The sequence below is a fragment of the Neomonachus schauinslandi genome, chromosome 5 (genome assembly GCF_002201575.2).
Source record: "Neomonachus schauinslandi chromosome 5, ASM220157v2, whole genome shotgun sequence".
NCBI classification, from domain to species: domain Eukaryota; kingdom Metazoa; phylum Chordata; class Mammalia; order Carnivora; family Phocidae; genus Neomonachus; species Neomonachus schauinslandi.
In genome coordinates, this window is record NC_058407.1 from 9224840 (window position 1) to 9240595 (window position 15756).

At 59.6% G+C, this 15756-nt stretch overlaps 1 protein-coding gene across 1 annotated transcript in view; it reads right to left on the reverse strand.

The window, feature by feature from the left end:
* Positions 1–2140: 2140 nt before the first annotated feature.
* CACNA1I (calcium voltage-gated channel subunit alpha1 I) overlaps positions 2141–15756 on the reverse strand; it is an 80551-nt gene continuing 66935 nt past the window's right edge. The window contains exons 24-35 of the mRNA XM_044915784.1: positions 15285–15436; positions 13896–14005; positions 13162–13295; positions 12199–12269; positions 9334–9412; positions 8522–8643; positions 7785–8123; positions 7416–7562; positions 6899–7021; positions 5158–5323; positions 3736–3935; positions 2141–2785 (exon numbers count right to left, since the gene is read on the reverse strand). Of these exons, the coding sequence (XP_044771719.1) occupies positions 2141–2785; positions 3736–3935; positions 5158–5323; positions 6899–7021; positions 7416–7562; positions 7785–8123; positions 8522–8643; positions 9334–9412; positions 12199–12269; positions 13162–13295; positions 13896–14005; positions 15285–15436 (2288 nt within the window). The remainder of the gene's footprint in view (positions 2786–3735; positions 3936–5157; positions 5324–6898; positions 7022–7415; positions 7563–7784; positions 8124–8521; positions 8644–9333; positions 9413–12198; positions 12270–13161; positions 13296–13895; positions 14006–15284; positions 15437–15756) is intronic.

The following is a 15756-nucleotide window of genomic DNA, read 5'->3' on the forward strand; positions in this document are numbered from 1 at the left end:
CAGGAGCATTAGAGGACAGGACCCCAGGTCCAGCTGCTCCCTGAGAGAGGGGCTCTGACAACCCTCCCGGCTGCCAACCCGGGAGGGAGCTCAGGGCTCGGGCATCACCTTGGTATCCCCGCAGCGGCCCACCATCCGCACTTCTAGGGGAGGAGAGCCAAGCTCCAGAGGCTCAACGGCTGATACAGGTCTGGCCACCACGCTGGCCCAGCTCCATGGTGCCAGCAGACCCACACGCAGCTTTCGCCTTCTGACCCCACTCCTTCTGACCACTGGGTGCACTTTTTCATACCCCACATACCCAGGTTCTGGCCCCCTGCAGAACTCCAGGGCACTGAGGCATCCTGAGCTGGCCACTTCAACCTCTCCAGGCCTCAATTTCCTCGTGTGGGAAGTGGGCCTGCTCACCCTTCCCCACTGCCGGCACCAGCTCCGGAGGGCAGGGCTCTGCAGACCACAAAGCCTGAGTCACTCGCTGCCTCCTCCCTCTGCCGCAGTGCCCAGGCCCCAAGCACCCAGAAGGTACCCGGAGCCCATGCAAGCAGCCAACCCCCCCAGGACCACTCGCCAGCCTAGCCCGAAGGCAAGTTCTTTGAGGTCAGGGTTTGGGAACGAGGACGAGGCCCCCTCTGCAGGGCCCCACTGAAGCCATCTGAGAAGATCTCACAAAGGCAAAGGGCCCGGTTATTGCTGAAAGTGTAGCGCCTCCCAAACTTGCAGCATTCCCCATCCCAGGACTCCACTTGCCTGCGGACCGCCTCTACCACTTCTTTAGAGTGACCTGAAATCCGCTCACTTTTGAAGACTTCCCCTTGACCTAAGCAATGTCTGTGAAATCACGGGTTCAATGTACTGTTTATTTTGTAATAAATACTGAAATAAATGCATAACTATTCAAAGGAAAAATAGCCATCTGTGAACCCGTTTGGGAAGCACTGCTAGAGTGAAACCTGATCTGCAGCTTGGGAAAGCAGTGGGGGCAGGGGAGCGAGGCTGGTCCCAGGGCTAGGCAGGTACCCCCACCCCTGCTTAGAATGAATCTGTTGAGTCTGCTTTCCCCTGAACTCCACTGGAAGAGGCAGAGCTTCGCAGGGGCCAGCGGGGAGCACGACCTCCCGGAATGACCATGGCTCAGAGCCCACCTGGAGGATAAAGGGGGTAAGTAACCACCACCACTGCATTAGCCCAGGGCGCCCACAGGGCAGCCTGGCCAGCACGGACCAGGCGGGTGCTCTTGACTTCCAAGCATCTGCATGCCCTGCTCCATACCCTTTACCCTTCCTCTCTCCTCCTGCCTCCTGCCTGCCCTCAGCCTCCCTAGGGAGCAAAGCCATGGCAGACCCCCCACCCCTGGAAATGCCCTGCCCACTGGCTGAGCCCCCTGCCCAGCCTTGGAGCTGCCCTCCACCCCCACCCCTGCCCTAAGAAATTACGACTATTCACCCCTGATTTTCCTAAAGAAAGACATCTAACTGGTTGACTAAGAGTGTGCTCTGGGGCATCTACAAAAGACTGTTCACAACAACTAGACAGTCAGGAACAGGACAGACACCCCCAAACGTGGGGGGAGGATCTTAGCGGCGTTTTGGGAAAAAAAAAACGCACCCTGAATTTCACCTTTTCTGAGCCTGTCTCCCCAGCCACGGGAACTTCAGAGGCCTGAGAGCATCTCCCAAGGACTCCCAGCCCAGGGGAGATATCAAAGAGCTCAGCTGCTGACACCCCAGCTGGACCATCTGCCCTGGGGTAGGTCTGGCCTGGGTCCTAAGCATCAGGCAAAAGCCCTGTGGGGGAACCAGCCCGCACCCCCCCCCACACACACACACCCAACTTTAGCACTTTCTGGAAATCATAAGCTCTCAGTAAAAAAAATAAATATATATGTCTGTCTCTCTCTCTATATATGCATATATATGTATATGTATATGCACGGGAAGGGCCACGGCTGGGGGCCACGGCCGGGGGCCACGGCCGAGCCTCGGCTAACCCAGACCCTGCTCAAGCCCACCCTCTCGGCGGCCCGGCGCTGGCTGGCCCCCTGCGCGACGCCCAGGTTGTGGCCGAAGTATTGCTGCCTGCCCCCCTGGCTCCTGAGGTAAAAGAAGGTGAGACGGGGCGTCCGGCTGGGCCCCTGCAGCCTTCATCTCTTCCTCTTGCTCGCCGCGTCCCCCGGCTGCAGCTCTCCCAGGGCCGGCTGCGGCTCGGGCGTCGAGGGGGCGCCGCCCGCGTCCTTGCTGCGGTCCGCGGCCCAGGAGGGGCTCCGGGCCAGGCCGCGGGGCCGGGCGGGGGCGCGCGGGCGGCCGGGGCCGGGGCCGGGGCCAGCGGCCAGGCTGCTGGTGCTGCTGAACCTGCGGGCGGGTGTGAGCCCCGGCGGCGGGGGCGGGGGGCCGAACAGGGACGTGAGCGACAGGCTGCTGAGCGTCTCCGAGTGCTCGCTGCCCGCGCCCCCGCCGCCCGCGCCCCCGCCGCGGCCGCCCGCGCCCTCCTCGTCCGAGGGGTCCATGGAGTCGTGGTGGGTGCAGCCCGGGCTGGTGGAGCCCCCGCTGCTGTGGCTGCGCTGGTGCGCCCGCAGGCCGCGCAGGCTGAACAGGCCCCGGCCCCGCAGGCTGAGGCGGCGGCGGCGGGCGGCGGGCGACAGGCCGGCCCGGGGGCCCAGGGCGGGGGCGGGGGGCCCCAGGGCGCGCCGGGGACTGTCGCTCAGGGTCAGGCTGTCCTCCAGCGTGGTCTGCAGGCTGCCCGCCGAGCTGCTGCGGCTGGCCTCCAGCGACGTGTCGCTCCCTGTGGCCTGGGGCGGGGGAGGGGGGCAGCGGGTGGGTGGGTGTCCCCCGGTCCCCCGGTCCCCGTCCCGCCGCTGGGGCAGGCTGCCCCTCCCAGAGACACGGGCACATGCAGCCCCTCCGATCCCTCAGGAACTCCCTTCAGAATACACCCAGGGCCGCACTGCTTCTCCCCTCCAGGACACCACCGCCTGGCCGAGCTTCTGGGTGGCCCTCACGGGGGTCACTGCCCTGGTGGTCTCACTTCAACACTCACACGGTGGCCTGAGGACCCCATTCCAACCCTCTGGGACCGTTCTTCCCACCAGCCTCCCCCTTGTCCCCCTCCCCCCAGGACCCCCCAGCCCTGGCCACTGCTGCCTGGAAATCTCTCCCCCGGACATCTGTGTACCTCACCCCTCACTGCCTTCCCAGCGCCTTGAACTGCTCCCGGCATAGCCCCTTCCCCGGTCAATGTTCTCCCTAGCATGTATCACTCTCAAATAGACTATGCTTTTTAGGCATTTATTTTGGCTTACCATCTCTCCTCTCACACCCCTGCAACACATACACTGAACAGTACACTGTAAGCCGTGAGACAGGGTCTTTGTATTCTGTTGCCCGCGGCAGCCTCCGAGCCTCGCACACAGCCTGGCACAGAGCTGGGACCAGTAGTTGGACTAGCTCTGGGCCCAGCTCTGCTTCCGCCATACGGTGGGAACTGGGGTAGCTCCTGCTTCTCCCTGAGTCCTGGTACCCCACCCACAGCGTGGGGCTGTTGGCTCTGCGTGGCCTTTCTGCTCTGCGCTCCATGCCCTCTGCATGCCCAGGAGGCAGCCCTGGCCAGTGCAGTATTGGGGGCCCTGTAGGCCAGACCTCCCATCCCCCAGACCTGCCCCTCCATCTCCAGCTGGACATCAAGGCCGCACTCAAATGTCCCCCAGCAGGAAAGCTCCTGGAGACGGGGAGGTGCCCATACCTGCCGGAGGAGGCTGCAGTTGACACTCGGCGACCGCAGGGATGCCCAGGAGCCCTGCAGGGCGATCTTGGGGAGGGTCCCAGCGCCAGGGCCCTTCTCCTGCCCTTTCTGGCTGGCAGACACAGCAGGATGGAAGAACTCTGCAGGCATGGGCAGGAGCGGGCTGGAGGCATCCGGGGAGAAGGGCCTCGGGGGTGCAGCTGGGGAGGGAGAAGAGGGGGTTGGGGAGGGGGCTCCGGCTGGTGGGCCCCTGGGGGGTGCGTTCAAGCCAGCAAGCAGAGGGCTTCCTAACAAACTGGCTGTGGAACCGTGGCTAAGTCTCCGTGTCTGAGAGTTGGTGTCTCCATTGCGAAAGCCAGAAAGAAATACTGAGCCAGCCACTCTGATTCCTGGCCACTGGGCAAAGGCAAGCTTTTGGGGGCCAGTGGACCCAGGCTCAAGGACCCCTGAGTTCCTTCCTTTTTGAAACAGGGACCCCAGGCTGGATAGCTTGAATGTCCCCAGCGGGGGGAGGGGGGGTTCCTGTTCTTTGTCGTCTTATTATTTAAGGAATACACAAATGAATGGTTAACTTAAGAGGATGGGATTTTATTCAATCAGAATGGCTCTTGGGTCCTGCGCCCTGACTCTGGTCCAGGAAGTCTGGGGTCTTGGCACCTCAGCCACCAAGGCCATTGGCTTTAGGGAGAGTCCTTAGAAAAGCCACTCCACCCCCAGCTCCTGGAAGGGGCTCAATGCCAGGCCTTCCAGAAAGTACCTGGGGTGGGCTCAGGGTCTTGGGAGGTCTCTCTACTGCTAAGCTCATCTCTCTGCTCTCCCCAGCCACTGCTATGGAACTAGATTCCCATCACCCTCCAAGAGGACTGGAGGTGAAGGTGAGCCCGAGTGACGAACAAGGGAACTAGGTCCTCTGTCCTCTGCCCACAGCCCAGCCACAAGCCCAAAGCACGAACACAGGGTGCTGAGGGCAGGGCCGAAGGGTAAATTTCAGGACATTTTGCAACAGGCTTTCTGTTGTTCAGAATCACCTTGTATGAAGATCTGTGGGATAAACACCTCTCAAATTCAGCTCTAGAAAAATACCACAATAATTTGGCAGCTTTCCTTCTGCTTAATGAGAGCTCTGTGTGATCCGTTTCCCTTTTCACCGCAGCTCCCAGGAGTTCAGCATGAATCTCCCCCTAGACCAGCTTGCTAGATAATTATTATCTCACCTCTTGGTATTATCTGGCTCTTGATCTTCTATCATTGTTATATCAGACCTGAGAGTCCCATCTTTTATTGTCCGTTAACCATCTGGTTCTTTCTGGACTCAATACAATTGTCTGGGCAGAGACACTAAGAAAAACACTCAGCCAGCCCCTCAGCTCCCCTCCGCCAGAGATCGGGGCTGTGGGGAGCTGGTGGGGGCTCCCCCCTCACCTCGGCTGCTCTCCTGTTTCAGCCAGGACCGGACGGGGTTGGACGGGACCGCCTCCCTCCCCCACAGGAAGGTCTCAGGATCCGATGAGGCGGCCGTGTCAGACAAAGGGAAGAAGCATTCGCCCACCTCTCCTGTGTGCATGGGCTCAGGTGTGTCTGGCTCACCCTGCAGGAAAGGGAGGCGGGTTAGGGTGGTGGGCTTTATGTCCCTGCTCCACAGCCCTTTGCTCGGGCCACTCTCATTGTCCAAGATGGCCTTCTCCTCGCCTCTCCCACCTGGCGAACAATGGTCCTCTTCCAAAACCCAAGTGAAAGGGCCCCACCTCCAGGAAGCCCTCTCTGGTGTCCCAGGCAGGTTGCAGTTTCCTGCTCACTCCTCGCTTGGCCCTGAGATCCCAAGGGTCTTCCTTGTCTCTGTAGCCAAGTGCCTGGTACAGACCCAGGCCCAGTGCGAAAGTCAAGTCCAGGTTGGTGAAGGTATCAGCAGACAGGTAGATCGGCGGCAGGGGCCTCCCTGTGAGCAGGATGGTGGGCAGTTCCCTTCCCTTTGCTGAGCCACGGCATCCACAACCATAAATGAGAGAGTAAGCCCTCCTTCCTGGATCTGGCACCCCGAAGCTGCGTGGCAGTCCTTCCGGCACTCCCTGGGCCCAGCCTTTCCTCAGCCCTGCAGCCCAAGGTGACCCCTGCCCAGCAAACTCCTCCAGAGCTGCCTCAGGGCCCCCTTCCAAGGCAGATGGACCCCCATGACTTGCTCTCTGAGTCTAGAATAAAACCCGACTACACCTGCTGAGGCCCAACCAGGCCCCAGAAACGGTGCATGCCAACCTCCTGTGTGGGAGAGCACAGGGGTGCAGGGAGAGGCAGGAAGGGGCTGGGAGGGGGGTTACAGGGGCTACCAGCTGTTAGGGAGGGGATGCAGAGGGCAGGGAGGGGACTGATGGAGGACGGCCCTGGGGGACAGTGGTGCCAGACCCAGGCTGCCCTGCAGTCTAGGGGAAAGAGGCTCTCACGGGCAGGGCCACCGCATCCCTACCTCAGGCCAGGCAGTGCCCTCCCCCTCCACAGCTCCTCTTGGCCTTGAGGTCACCAGCCCAGCGGGAGACGCAGTCTGCCATGTGCCCAGACTGCCTAAGTCTGCCACGTGAACACAGCGGCCCTTCCGGGTCTCCAGGCCTCCTGAGACGGCCCACCTCAGGGGCAGAGCTTGGGGACCAGCTCTGGGGACCAGGGCTGGCTTCCCTGTTCTGCCATTCCAGCTGTGTGAGGTGAGCAAGCCGCTTCTCGCCTCAGAGCCCGCATTTACTCAGGTGCTGAATGGGGCCAAATCATCCCTAACGCCAACAGGGGGGAGACAGGCACACTGAGTGCAAGTGACTGGCACACAGTAGGTGCTTGCATCTAGTGCCACTGTCCTCCATTCTCTTCAGCCTCGAGCCCCCCCACCCCACCCCACCATGAGTTTGTCCTGCTTGGGACAACCCCCATTAAATGGATAAAAAATATCCAAAGAAACAAGGAGTGGCTGAGGCCACTGAATGCCATGACTGGGGCCCTGGCTGGGCCTGTTGCTGCGTGACTTCAGGTCAATCACTCCACCTCTCTGAGCCCCACTGCCCTCATCTGACCAACAAGAGAGAAGAGCCCGCCACACAGCAGGTGCCGCTTAAATTTTGGTGCCCTGCGAAGCAGCAGTGTCAGCCTACAAGGACAGCCCCGCTAGCCCCCTGGGACCGCTCACCCTGCTGTCTTTGCGGCCGAGTGGGCAGGCTGTGGGGTCCTCGAGACTCAGGTCATCACCCAGCAGGATGGAGGAGGACTTGTCTGAGTTCAGGGAGAAGGCCTCCGTCTCGGCCAGCTGCACCTGCAGGGAGAGGTGGCCGCCTCAGGTCACCCCAGGGGCTGGGATGGGGCAGGCCTGGTCCTCCAGGAAGACACAGGCAGGCGGTTAGAGGGGCACAGATCTGCTGAGCACGGACACTATGCCACCACGCCCAGGGGGCCCCGTCTGGACAGGGGGTCGGGGACAACACGATGGCGTCAGTCAGCACAGTGCTAGGCCGGGGCTGGGCCCGAGGGCAGCCTCAATGCCGTGGACTGTGACCTCCCAAGCTGGTCCACTTGCCCCCAGGCCCAGCGCTCCTCGGAGCCAAACAGCGTTGGTCAAGTTGGCCCAGGCTCTCCCCTTGGGCTGGCCCCTACCAGACATCACGCTGCCCCCGCCACAAGGCGCCAGCTCCCTCCGAGGCCGCCATTACCTCTTGCTTGTCGTGGTGACACTTCTCACAGCCGGCGGGCGAGGAGTAGTGATGGAAGATGGAGCCAGACAGGTTGTCGATGATGGTCAGCTCCCCCTCCAAGGAGTCCTTGATGATTAAAGAGACGCTGTCCAGCCACAGGTTCTCCTAGGCGGACGGGGACGGGGTGGGGACAGGCGGGATTATCGGCCGGGTCGGGGGGGCCTGCGGGGCGGGCGGGGCCCAAGCCCCTCGTCGCAGGGTCACCCCTTCAACCTGCGACGGAGCTGCGCAGGGCGGGGCCCAAAACAGCCCAGGTCTCTGCCTGAGGCCTCGGACGCCCGGCTGCCCCTTCAGCCCCGTGGTGCCGCCCTCTGCGCCCCTGCCCACCTGGGCCGGAGAGTGGCAGCGCCGGCACGGGCGGCCCTCGGCGTCGCCCCCGCCGCCCGCTCCGCCCGGGCTCTGGCCAGGTGCCCCCGGGGAGCTGGCGGGCGGCCGCGGGCTGGGACCCAGACCATGGGCCATCTCGAGCTCCAGCTCGGCGTCCAGCTCGGCGTCCTCCTGGGCCTCCTTGTTGCTGTCGTCCAGGTGCTTCATGAGCACGGCCACCACCACGTTGATGAGCACGAACTGGGCCGTGAGCACGAAGCTGACGAAGTACAGCGGCGACACAAACTGCAGGCTGCTCAGGCAGCTGCGCTCGTCGTGGGTGCAGTCCCGCAACGTGTCCTGCACCCGGGCCGAGGCTCAGTGAGGGGCTCGTCCCTGCCCTCCATGAGCCCCGCCCTGCCCCGGCCGGGCTGTGGGCCACACGCGGCCAGGGAGCCTCGGCTGCGCCAGGAGGAGCGGGGCCTGCAACCCCTGGCCCTGGGCTGTGGGCCCCAAGATCCCCTCTGACCCTGGGCGGGTCCCCGAGAATCCGAGCACTGATCCCAGAGCGGCAGTTAGGGGTCGACAGAGGACACTTTCTGGGCTCATCTCCACCTCGCCGGGCTTCAGAGCCCCAGGCAGGTCCCTGGGCATCCCCTCCCGGGTGCAGTAGAGCGCTGGGCGGGAGCCCTAGCAGTCAGGACCCTGGACCCCAGAACCCAGCCTGCTTGCTCCCTCCCCAGCCTGCCCTCGGGTACCTTCATGATCCCATTCCAGTTGTCGCCGGTGGAGACCTGGAAGAGCGTGAGGAAGGCCATGCCGAAGTTCTCAAAGGTGGCATGCCGGCTCATGCCCTCACATGGGTTCTCATCATTGCAGACTGAAAGGCGAGAAGAGGTCAGCCCTGCCCCACTGCAGAGTCCCCCGCCCGGCCCGCCCTGCACCAGGGGCCTCCCAGCCTCATCTCAGGATCCCCAATCCTTGGAGGTGCGTGTGGACTGTGCTCAGCCCACAGATGGAGAAACTGAGGCTCAGGGAGGGACACACAAGCTGGCGCTCAGACTCTGGCAAGCCTGGCTCCTCCCCTCACTCGTGTATCAGGTCCTGAGAGGAAGGATGCAGGGGTGAGGGCCAGCCCCCAAGAGAGCCTGGCTTTCTGAAACCAACCCTGTGCAGGGCTGGCTCAGCATGGGCTGTGTTGCCCTCAGCCTGTGCCCTGCCTGCTCTGCTCGCTGGGGTGGTGCTGGCTCAGGGCGGGCACTGGCACATGGGGCCAGAGGGGGGCATCCTGGGGAGGTCAGACAGCTGGGGTCTGCTGCACAGGCCTACCACATGCAGGTGGACCCGGGCTAGCATCTCTCAAAAGCTACTACCCATCCCGGCGGAGGGTGCCGATGGCTGAGGGTCACCCCTCCATCACCACACAGGCCTGCTGTGGGGGCATCTCCCCAATACAGAGACCCTGATGTGACCCTCTACCGGTGTCTCCAGCCTCCCCACCCTGCTAAGACCCTCCTCCAGGCCCGGTCCACCCCCTCGCCAGCCCAGGCCTGCTTGGGGAGTCACTCACCCAGCTTCCCAAACAGCTCCACGCCCAGGGCGGCGTAGATAAAGAAGAGCAGCATGAAGAGAAGACCCAGGTTGCCCACCTGTGGGGGAGAGTGGGTGGGGCCAGCCTGAGGGTCAGGCTTTGTGCCCAGGGCTGCTACCCCGCAGCGGCCCCCTGGGGTAGGTCCAGCACATGGCACAGAATAACAAAATGCGGGTAGAGCCTTTCCCCTGAGCCACCGGTTTCAAGCACTTCTGATTCATGAGCTTGCTCACTCCACACAACGATCTATGAACTACATGTTACCCCATTCTCGAGATGAGAAAGACACACACTGAGTGGTGAAGTGACTTGCCCGAGGTCACACAGCTAGTAAGTGGGAGGACTGGGATTCAAGCGCAGCAGGCTGACCCCATGAGCACAATCGCTCCTCCACACAAGAGTGTGGTAGGCCACGTCCCACGAATGAATGCAGAGAGCGAGGGAGGGGGCTCTCAGCAACAGTGCTGCTTCCTCCACAAAGCCTGCCTGGATCCCTCCAGGAGGCAGTCTGACAGTGAGAGTGTAACCTGTGGGTCCCTGTCACCGTCCTCTGCTGGGCTGAGAAGTCCTTAAGAGGAGGGACATGGCTGGATTAAGTCGGACCTGCCTCCTCCGGCCAGCTCGTGGCCTGGCCACGGAGGGAAGTGAGCAGAGGACTCACGCAGGATTGTGAGCCCCAGAAGCTTCCTGCAAACCCAGCCACCCCCGTCCCACGGCTCCTGTGGGAACAAAATGTCCCAGATTATAAACCTACTTCAAATCCATCCATACACAGAAGACCGCCTGTAACTCATGCTATGGATAAGATAAGGCTCGAGCATATTCTTGCCCTAGAAATGGAATAACTCCTGGAACCCTCAGAAGGCCTGCATGAATAGGATCAGCTGAAGGTTTGCATTAATTGTTGAAAAGTAAACCATGTTAGCACTGGGTGTTATGCACAAACAATGAATCATGGACCACTACATCTAAAACTAATGATGTAATGTATGGTGATTAACATAACAATAAAATTTTTTTAAAAAAGTAAACCATATTAACCACAACCTCCTAATGCTTCTCTGCTCCAGAGGAGGATTTCCTTCTGAGCTGTTGACAATCATACCAATAGTGTCTGACTAATTAAAAGATGCTCTGCTCATTAACGGTACAAGCATTTACTGAGCACCTACAAAACAAAGGAGTGAGCATGGCCCTGGCCCTCAGGTCAGCTTCCCACCCTCTGCAGGGCCGGTGAGCAGCGCTTCTTAACCAGGATGGACCTCAGCTTCCCCATCAGTCCCTCCTTCCACCCTCAGCATCTCCCAGAGCCTCCCTGCCTCCAACCTCTCCTGCAACCCACTCCTAAAAGGCAGCTCTGCTTGAGGCCTTCCTTCCCACTGATGATGCCCGCTGCCCACAGGATAAAGCCCAAGTTTGCTGTCCTGACATCGAAGCCCTTTGTGACCTAGACCCGCGGACTCCCTCCCAGCCTAGTCTTCCCACCCCAGACTCCAGCCACGCAGAAATCAGACTCCATTCGCATATTCCGTTCCCCCTGCAGGGAAGACCCCTTCTCTGTCTTCACCTGGTAAATGCCTCTGCCCCACCCTCAAAGCCCAGGTCACAAGTCACCTCCTCTGAGAAGCCTTCTTTGTTGCCTCCTCCCTCTGCAGGGGGCAGATCCTGGTGGGAAGTGTCATTTTCATAGCACTTCACACAGAATGGAGAAAATGTCCAATGTCCGTATGACAGCTAACAGATTTTGAGGGTAAGTCCCCCACGCTACATAGTACTTGGCATGCACATCTCTTGAAGTGATGTGATTATAATTATTATCCTGTTTCCTACTTGAAGCTGGGACCTCCCGGGCATCTCCATGTGACAGATTCCTCCGAACGGATTTTATGTTAGGAAGAACCACATCTTTTTGAATGAACACCCCTGCTTGCTTTCCCTCCAGACCTGACGAGAGCCGTGTCGCTTTCCCTTTGTAAGGAGGCTGCTGGGACGCTCACAGCAAGAGTGGAACTCGCTAGCATCCTTAGCCCATGTCCCCGAGAGAATTAGCTTTGCTTCCACCTTCCCAGGGCTGTTAATCTTTTATCCTCATTTTTATCGTGCTGGATTCATACCCTTTATTTTAAGATGCCTAAAATTCCTGGAGACTAGATGAGTCATCAATGAATAAATGAATGTGTATGAGATTCACCTCAGAGCAGAGGCCACCCTGAGGGGAGGGAGAAGGGGAGCCCTACAGAGTCAGGACAGTGGGGGAGGGGAGGACTGGGATTGCGGATTTCCCAGGAGGATGAAAGATGCACCCTCTATGGCCCGGATCCTCTCTCCCTTCCACTGGCCAGTGGGATGGGGGTGGTGAGGGGGGTGCTTTCCTACTTCCTAGGGTTTCCACCCAGGTCAGGGTTTCATGCTATCCCCACCAAACAGGTCATATCTGAACCTCCCATTCACATCACCACCTCCTTCTGCCAAGCCACCCTACAAGGTCAAGCTCTAGTCCCCTGTCTTGTTCCCTGATTTCCCCAAGGAGTGTCAGGACCCCTCCCACCCTCCCCACATTGCCCGGAGGCATCTGTCCTTCCCACTAGCCTGGAGACTCCTGAGGGCCGGATAGGGGTCCTCAGAGCCCAGCTCAGGGCCAGCTCAGAGAGCAGGCACTGTGAGCACTTAAAGTCGGGAAGAAAGAGGCAGAGGGGGCCCTTTCCCTCTGTCACAGCCCTGGGCTCAAACCATGTCTCTGGAGACAGGATTCAGCCCCAGCTCTGGGCAGGCTGGAGAAGGGACGTCAGGACCTGTGAGACACCAGTGACAGCCAGGCGGGCCGCCAGAAGGAGGACTTCTTACCTGGGGCAGAGCTTGCACCACCGTGTCCAGCAGGGCCCGCATGCCCGTGGCCATTTTCAACAGCTTCAGCACTGTGGGTGAGACCCAGCCCGGCCCACTCAGCCCAGGGCAGTTGGGGTGTGCGCGTGCATAAGTGAGGAGGAAAAGGGAGAAGCCGGAGGAGCATGTGAGCAAAGGGGACAGCTCTGTGATGCCACGCCGTAAGAACGTGGGTGCTGCTGAACAAGGGGGTGCACAAAGACATGCATGCACGAGGTGCGGGTGTCTGAGAGGAGGAGGGCACACGCGCACAGTGGGACCAAAGTGTGTCCGTGAGCACATAATTCACCGCGATAAGGCCAAAGTACCCAAGTGCCCACATCTGTCCCTTCCCTCTGGCTAAAGAGGGCCCCAGTGTTCCAAGCTGAATTTCTCCACACCCTCCCCACCTGGGAACCTGGAGGCTTCAAGCTGTTGCAGGTGGAGGAGCAAGAGAGCAAGAGGCACCCGGGCCAGCACTGAGGCGGGAGGTTTGTGAAAGGAGTGTAGGCCCACCTTCGGGGTGAGGAGGGAGCTTCTGGGGGAAGCGAAGGTTATAAGAAACACGGAGGACTGTGCGTCCCAGCCAGTGTTGGACACATGCCCATGAGGAACTAGAGTCACTTCCCGGTGTCTTCCCAGCTGCCCTGAGTCCCTTTCATCCCAACCCGAGACTGGTCCACATGGGTCATGGTGTTATAAGGAGGCGGGGGTGCAGTGTGCTATACCGAGTGGTCTGTGGACAAGGGCGCGTGAATGTGTACACATGGGGCAAGTGTGTGTGGTGGCTGGTGTGTGCTCCTCCTGGGTGCTGTTCTCCCTACTCAGCAGGAAACCCATCATGCCTATATGCCTACATGCCTCTCCCTCTGCCTGCCCCCCACCCCACTCCTGGAGTCCCATCCCACCCCTGCCTGTCCCCACCCCATCACCCTTGCCCCTCACCCCGGGCGATGCGCAAAACCCGCATGATGCGGATGATGGTGGGGTTGATGGGCAGTGCTGCGTTGATCTCAATCTCCTCCAGCGTGATGCCCATGACCGACAGCAGCACGATGGCCAGGTCCAGCTGGTTCCACCTGCTCAGCCAGGCAGAGGAGGGCAGGAGTAGGAGGCAGGGTGAGGGGCACTCTGGTTTAGAAATGCCTAGGTTGGGAGGAGCTTCCCAGCTCTCCACCCTCCTGCTGTGGCCCATGGGGATGTGTGGTCACCCTCCCTACTAGCCCCACCAGACCCCACTGGCTCTGGCTCCCTCTCTGCACCCCCACAGCCTCCAATCCCTCAAGCAAGAGGCTGACCAGGCTAAATAAACATCTCTGGCCTCCTACAGGGGAGGAGGAATAAGCTATGACTTCTAGATTGGAATCCTGAGCCAGCTGCTGCCTCCGTGTGGCCTTGGGCTAGTCCATCTTCTCTGAACATGCCCTGTTTTGCCTGTGGATTAACAGAGGACCCATGAGATATGAGCTGAAGAGACATGGGAGTGTGCCCTGCATCCATCAGGTGGGACCATAATCACTTCCTGTTCAGAGCTGTAGGCAGCACCTGGGGGCCCCTGGCCATCAGTGCCCACTTATTGGGTCCCCTCCTCCAGCGGTTCCAGGCTTCCCCAGGGGTCAGGACTGCTTCCCCATCCTGCAGCCCACTCCATGCTGTCCTAGCCCAGCCAAGCTGCTCACCGATCCTTGAAGAAGCGTCTCAGCCCAAACGCTACCAGCTTCAGCACAGCCTCCAGCACGAACACAGTGGTGAACATGTAGTTGCAGTACTTGAGGGCTGTCTCCAGGGACTATGGAGGGCAAAGAGAAGCATGATCCAGACCCCATGACCTGCCCCCCACCTTCCTCCACTCCGAAAGTCTCTGCCTTTTAAGGGGAGAATTTAGTCCATCCACATTTAGTGCAATGGTTTCTATATCTGCTTTTATTTTCTCCATTTTAATTAACGTGTACTATTTGTTTTACATCGCTATTTCTTCTTCCTTATTTCTGCTGATTTGGTCCAGTTACCCCTCTTTGGAGGCAGTATGAAGTAGTGGTTAGGGGTCACGGTTAGGAACCAGGCTGCTCAGCTATGAATCCTGGCCCAGTACATACTCCCTATTCACTATGTGACCTTGGGCAAGTCACTTGACCTCTCTGAGATTTAGTTCCCAAATCTATAAATGGGGGATGATAACAGTACCTACGTCAAAGTGTTGCTGTACAAATTAAGTGAGGTAATAGTCCACTGCTGGGCACACAAGAAGTACTTGGTATTGTTACTCTACTTCTTCATGTTAATTTGGAAGTTCCACAATTACTGTTCATTCTGCTAATGGTTGCCTTCCTTTTCCCTGCATTTATAATATACCTCTCCTGTCATTTAAAATAAGATACCAATTCCTCACCTGGAGGCTCAGCTTCACACTTCGTCTCCCCAGCTCCAATATGTTGAGACTTTTAGAATGCACTGGTCCCTAGATGCTCCTCACATGCCCCTCACAAGCGCTGCTGGCAACTCACTGGGAACTGGTCGTTCTTCCCCAGGCCAGTGTTTGCCTCCAATGGTCCTGCCACAGGAATGCCCCTCCCCCAGGCTCCACATGCCCAGGCAGTAGTGGAGGCCACATGGTAGGCCTTGAAGGCAAATCTGAGTTCCAGTCCTGGCTCTGCTACTTGTAGGCTGAGCAATCTGGGCAGCATATTTCTTCTGAGCCTCAGTTTCTTCCTCTACAAAATCTGTAGAAAGGCTCCTCCCCCACCTTTGGTTGCTGTGAGCATTAGAGTTAATATTTGTAGTAATTAATTAATATTAATATTTGTAGCGTGTCTTTCAGAGTCACGCTGCACACACCACTGCCACTGGAACCCATGTTCAAGGCTGGGCCCAAATGTCAACTCCCCACTCACCGGGAACAAGTGACATTTCCCTTTCTCTCATTTGTCCTACCAGGCCATGAGCTTCCTGGGCACAGGGACCCTAATGGGGGTGCTGCTCAGACCCTCCTGCCTCACCCTTTCCCTGGGTCCTGCTGAGGACCCAACCCTACCATGTGACCTCAGGCTGGGGCTGGGCCCAGGGCTCACCGTGGGCTGATTGTAATGCTCCAGGGACATGGTGACCACATTGAGGCAGATGATGAAGGTGATGAAGATGTCCAGGTAGTGGCTGGTACACATGGAATGGATGAGCAGCCGGGTGGGACAATAGGTGGCATAGTAGGGCAGCCGCTGGGCCTCTGCAGGGGGATGCGGGCGGAGGGGGGGAGGCACAGACCACAGAGGGTTGGGGCCCAGGTGGGGGAACAGAGCACAAGGGGGGAATAGCACAGGGGAGGGAGGAAGCAAGGGGAGAGATGTCAGAACACCCCAGGCCCTGAGAGTCAGATTTAGGTCTCCTCTGCCCAGCCAGTGGGGGGGGCGGGCACACAAGGGAATGTGGTAGGAGGTGGGGGAGGGCAGGACAATGACTGTCCCCATCTACCCCAAACACGCCCAAGGCAGGGGCTCTGGGTCTGTTGGGGGGAAGACAGGGGGTCCCACAGCTCAGGGCTCCGCA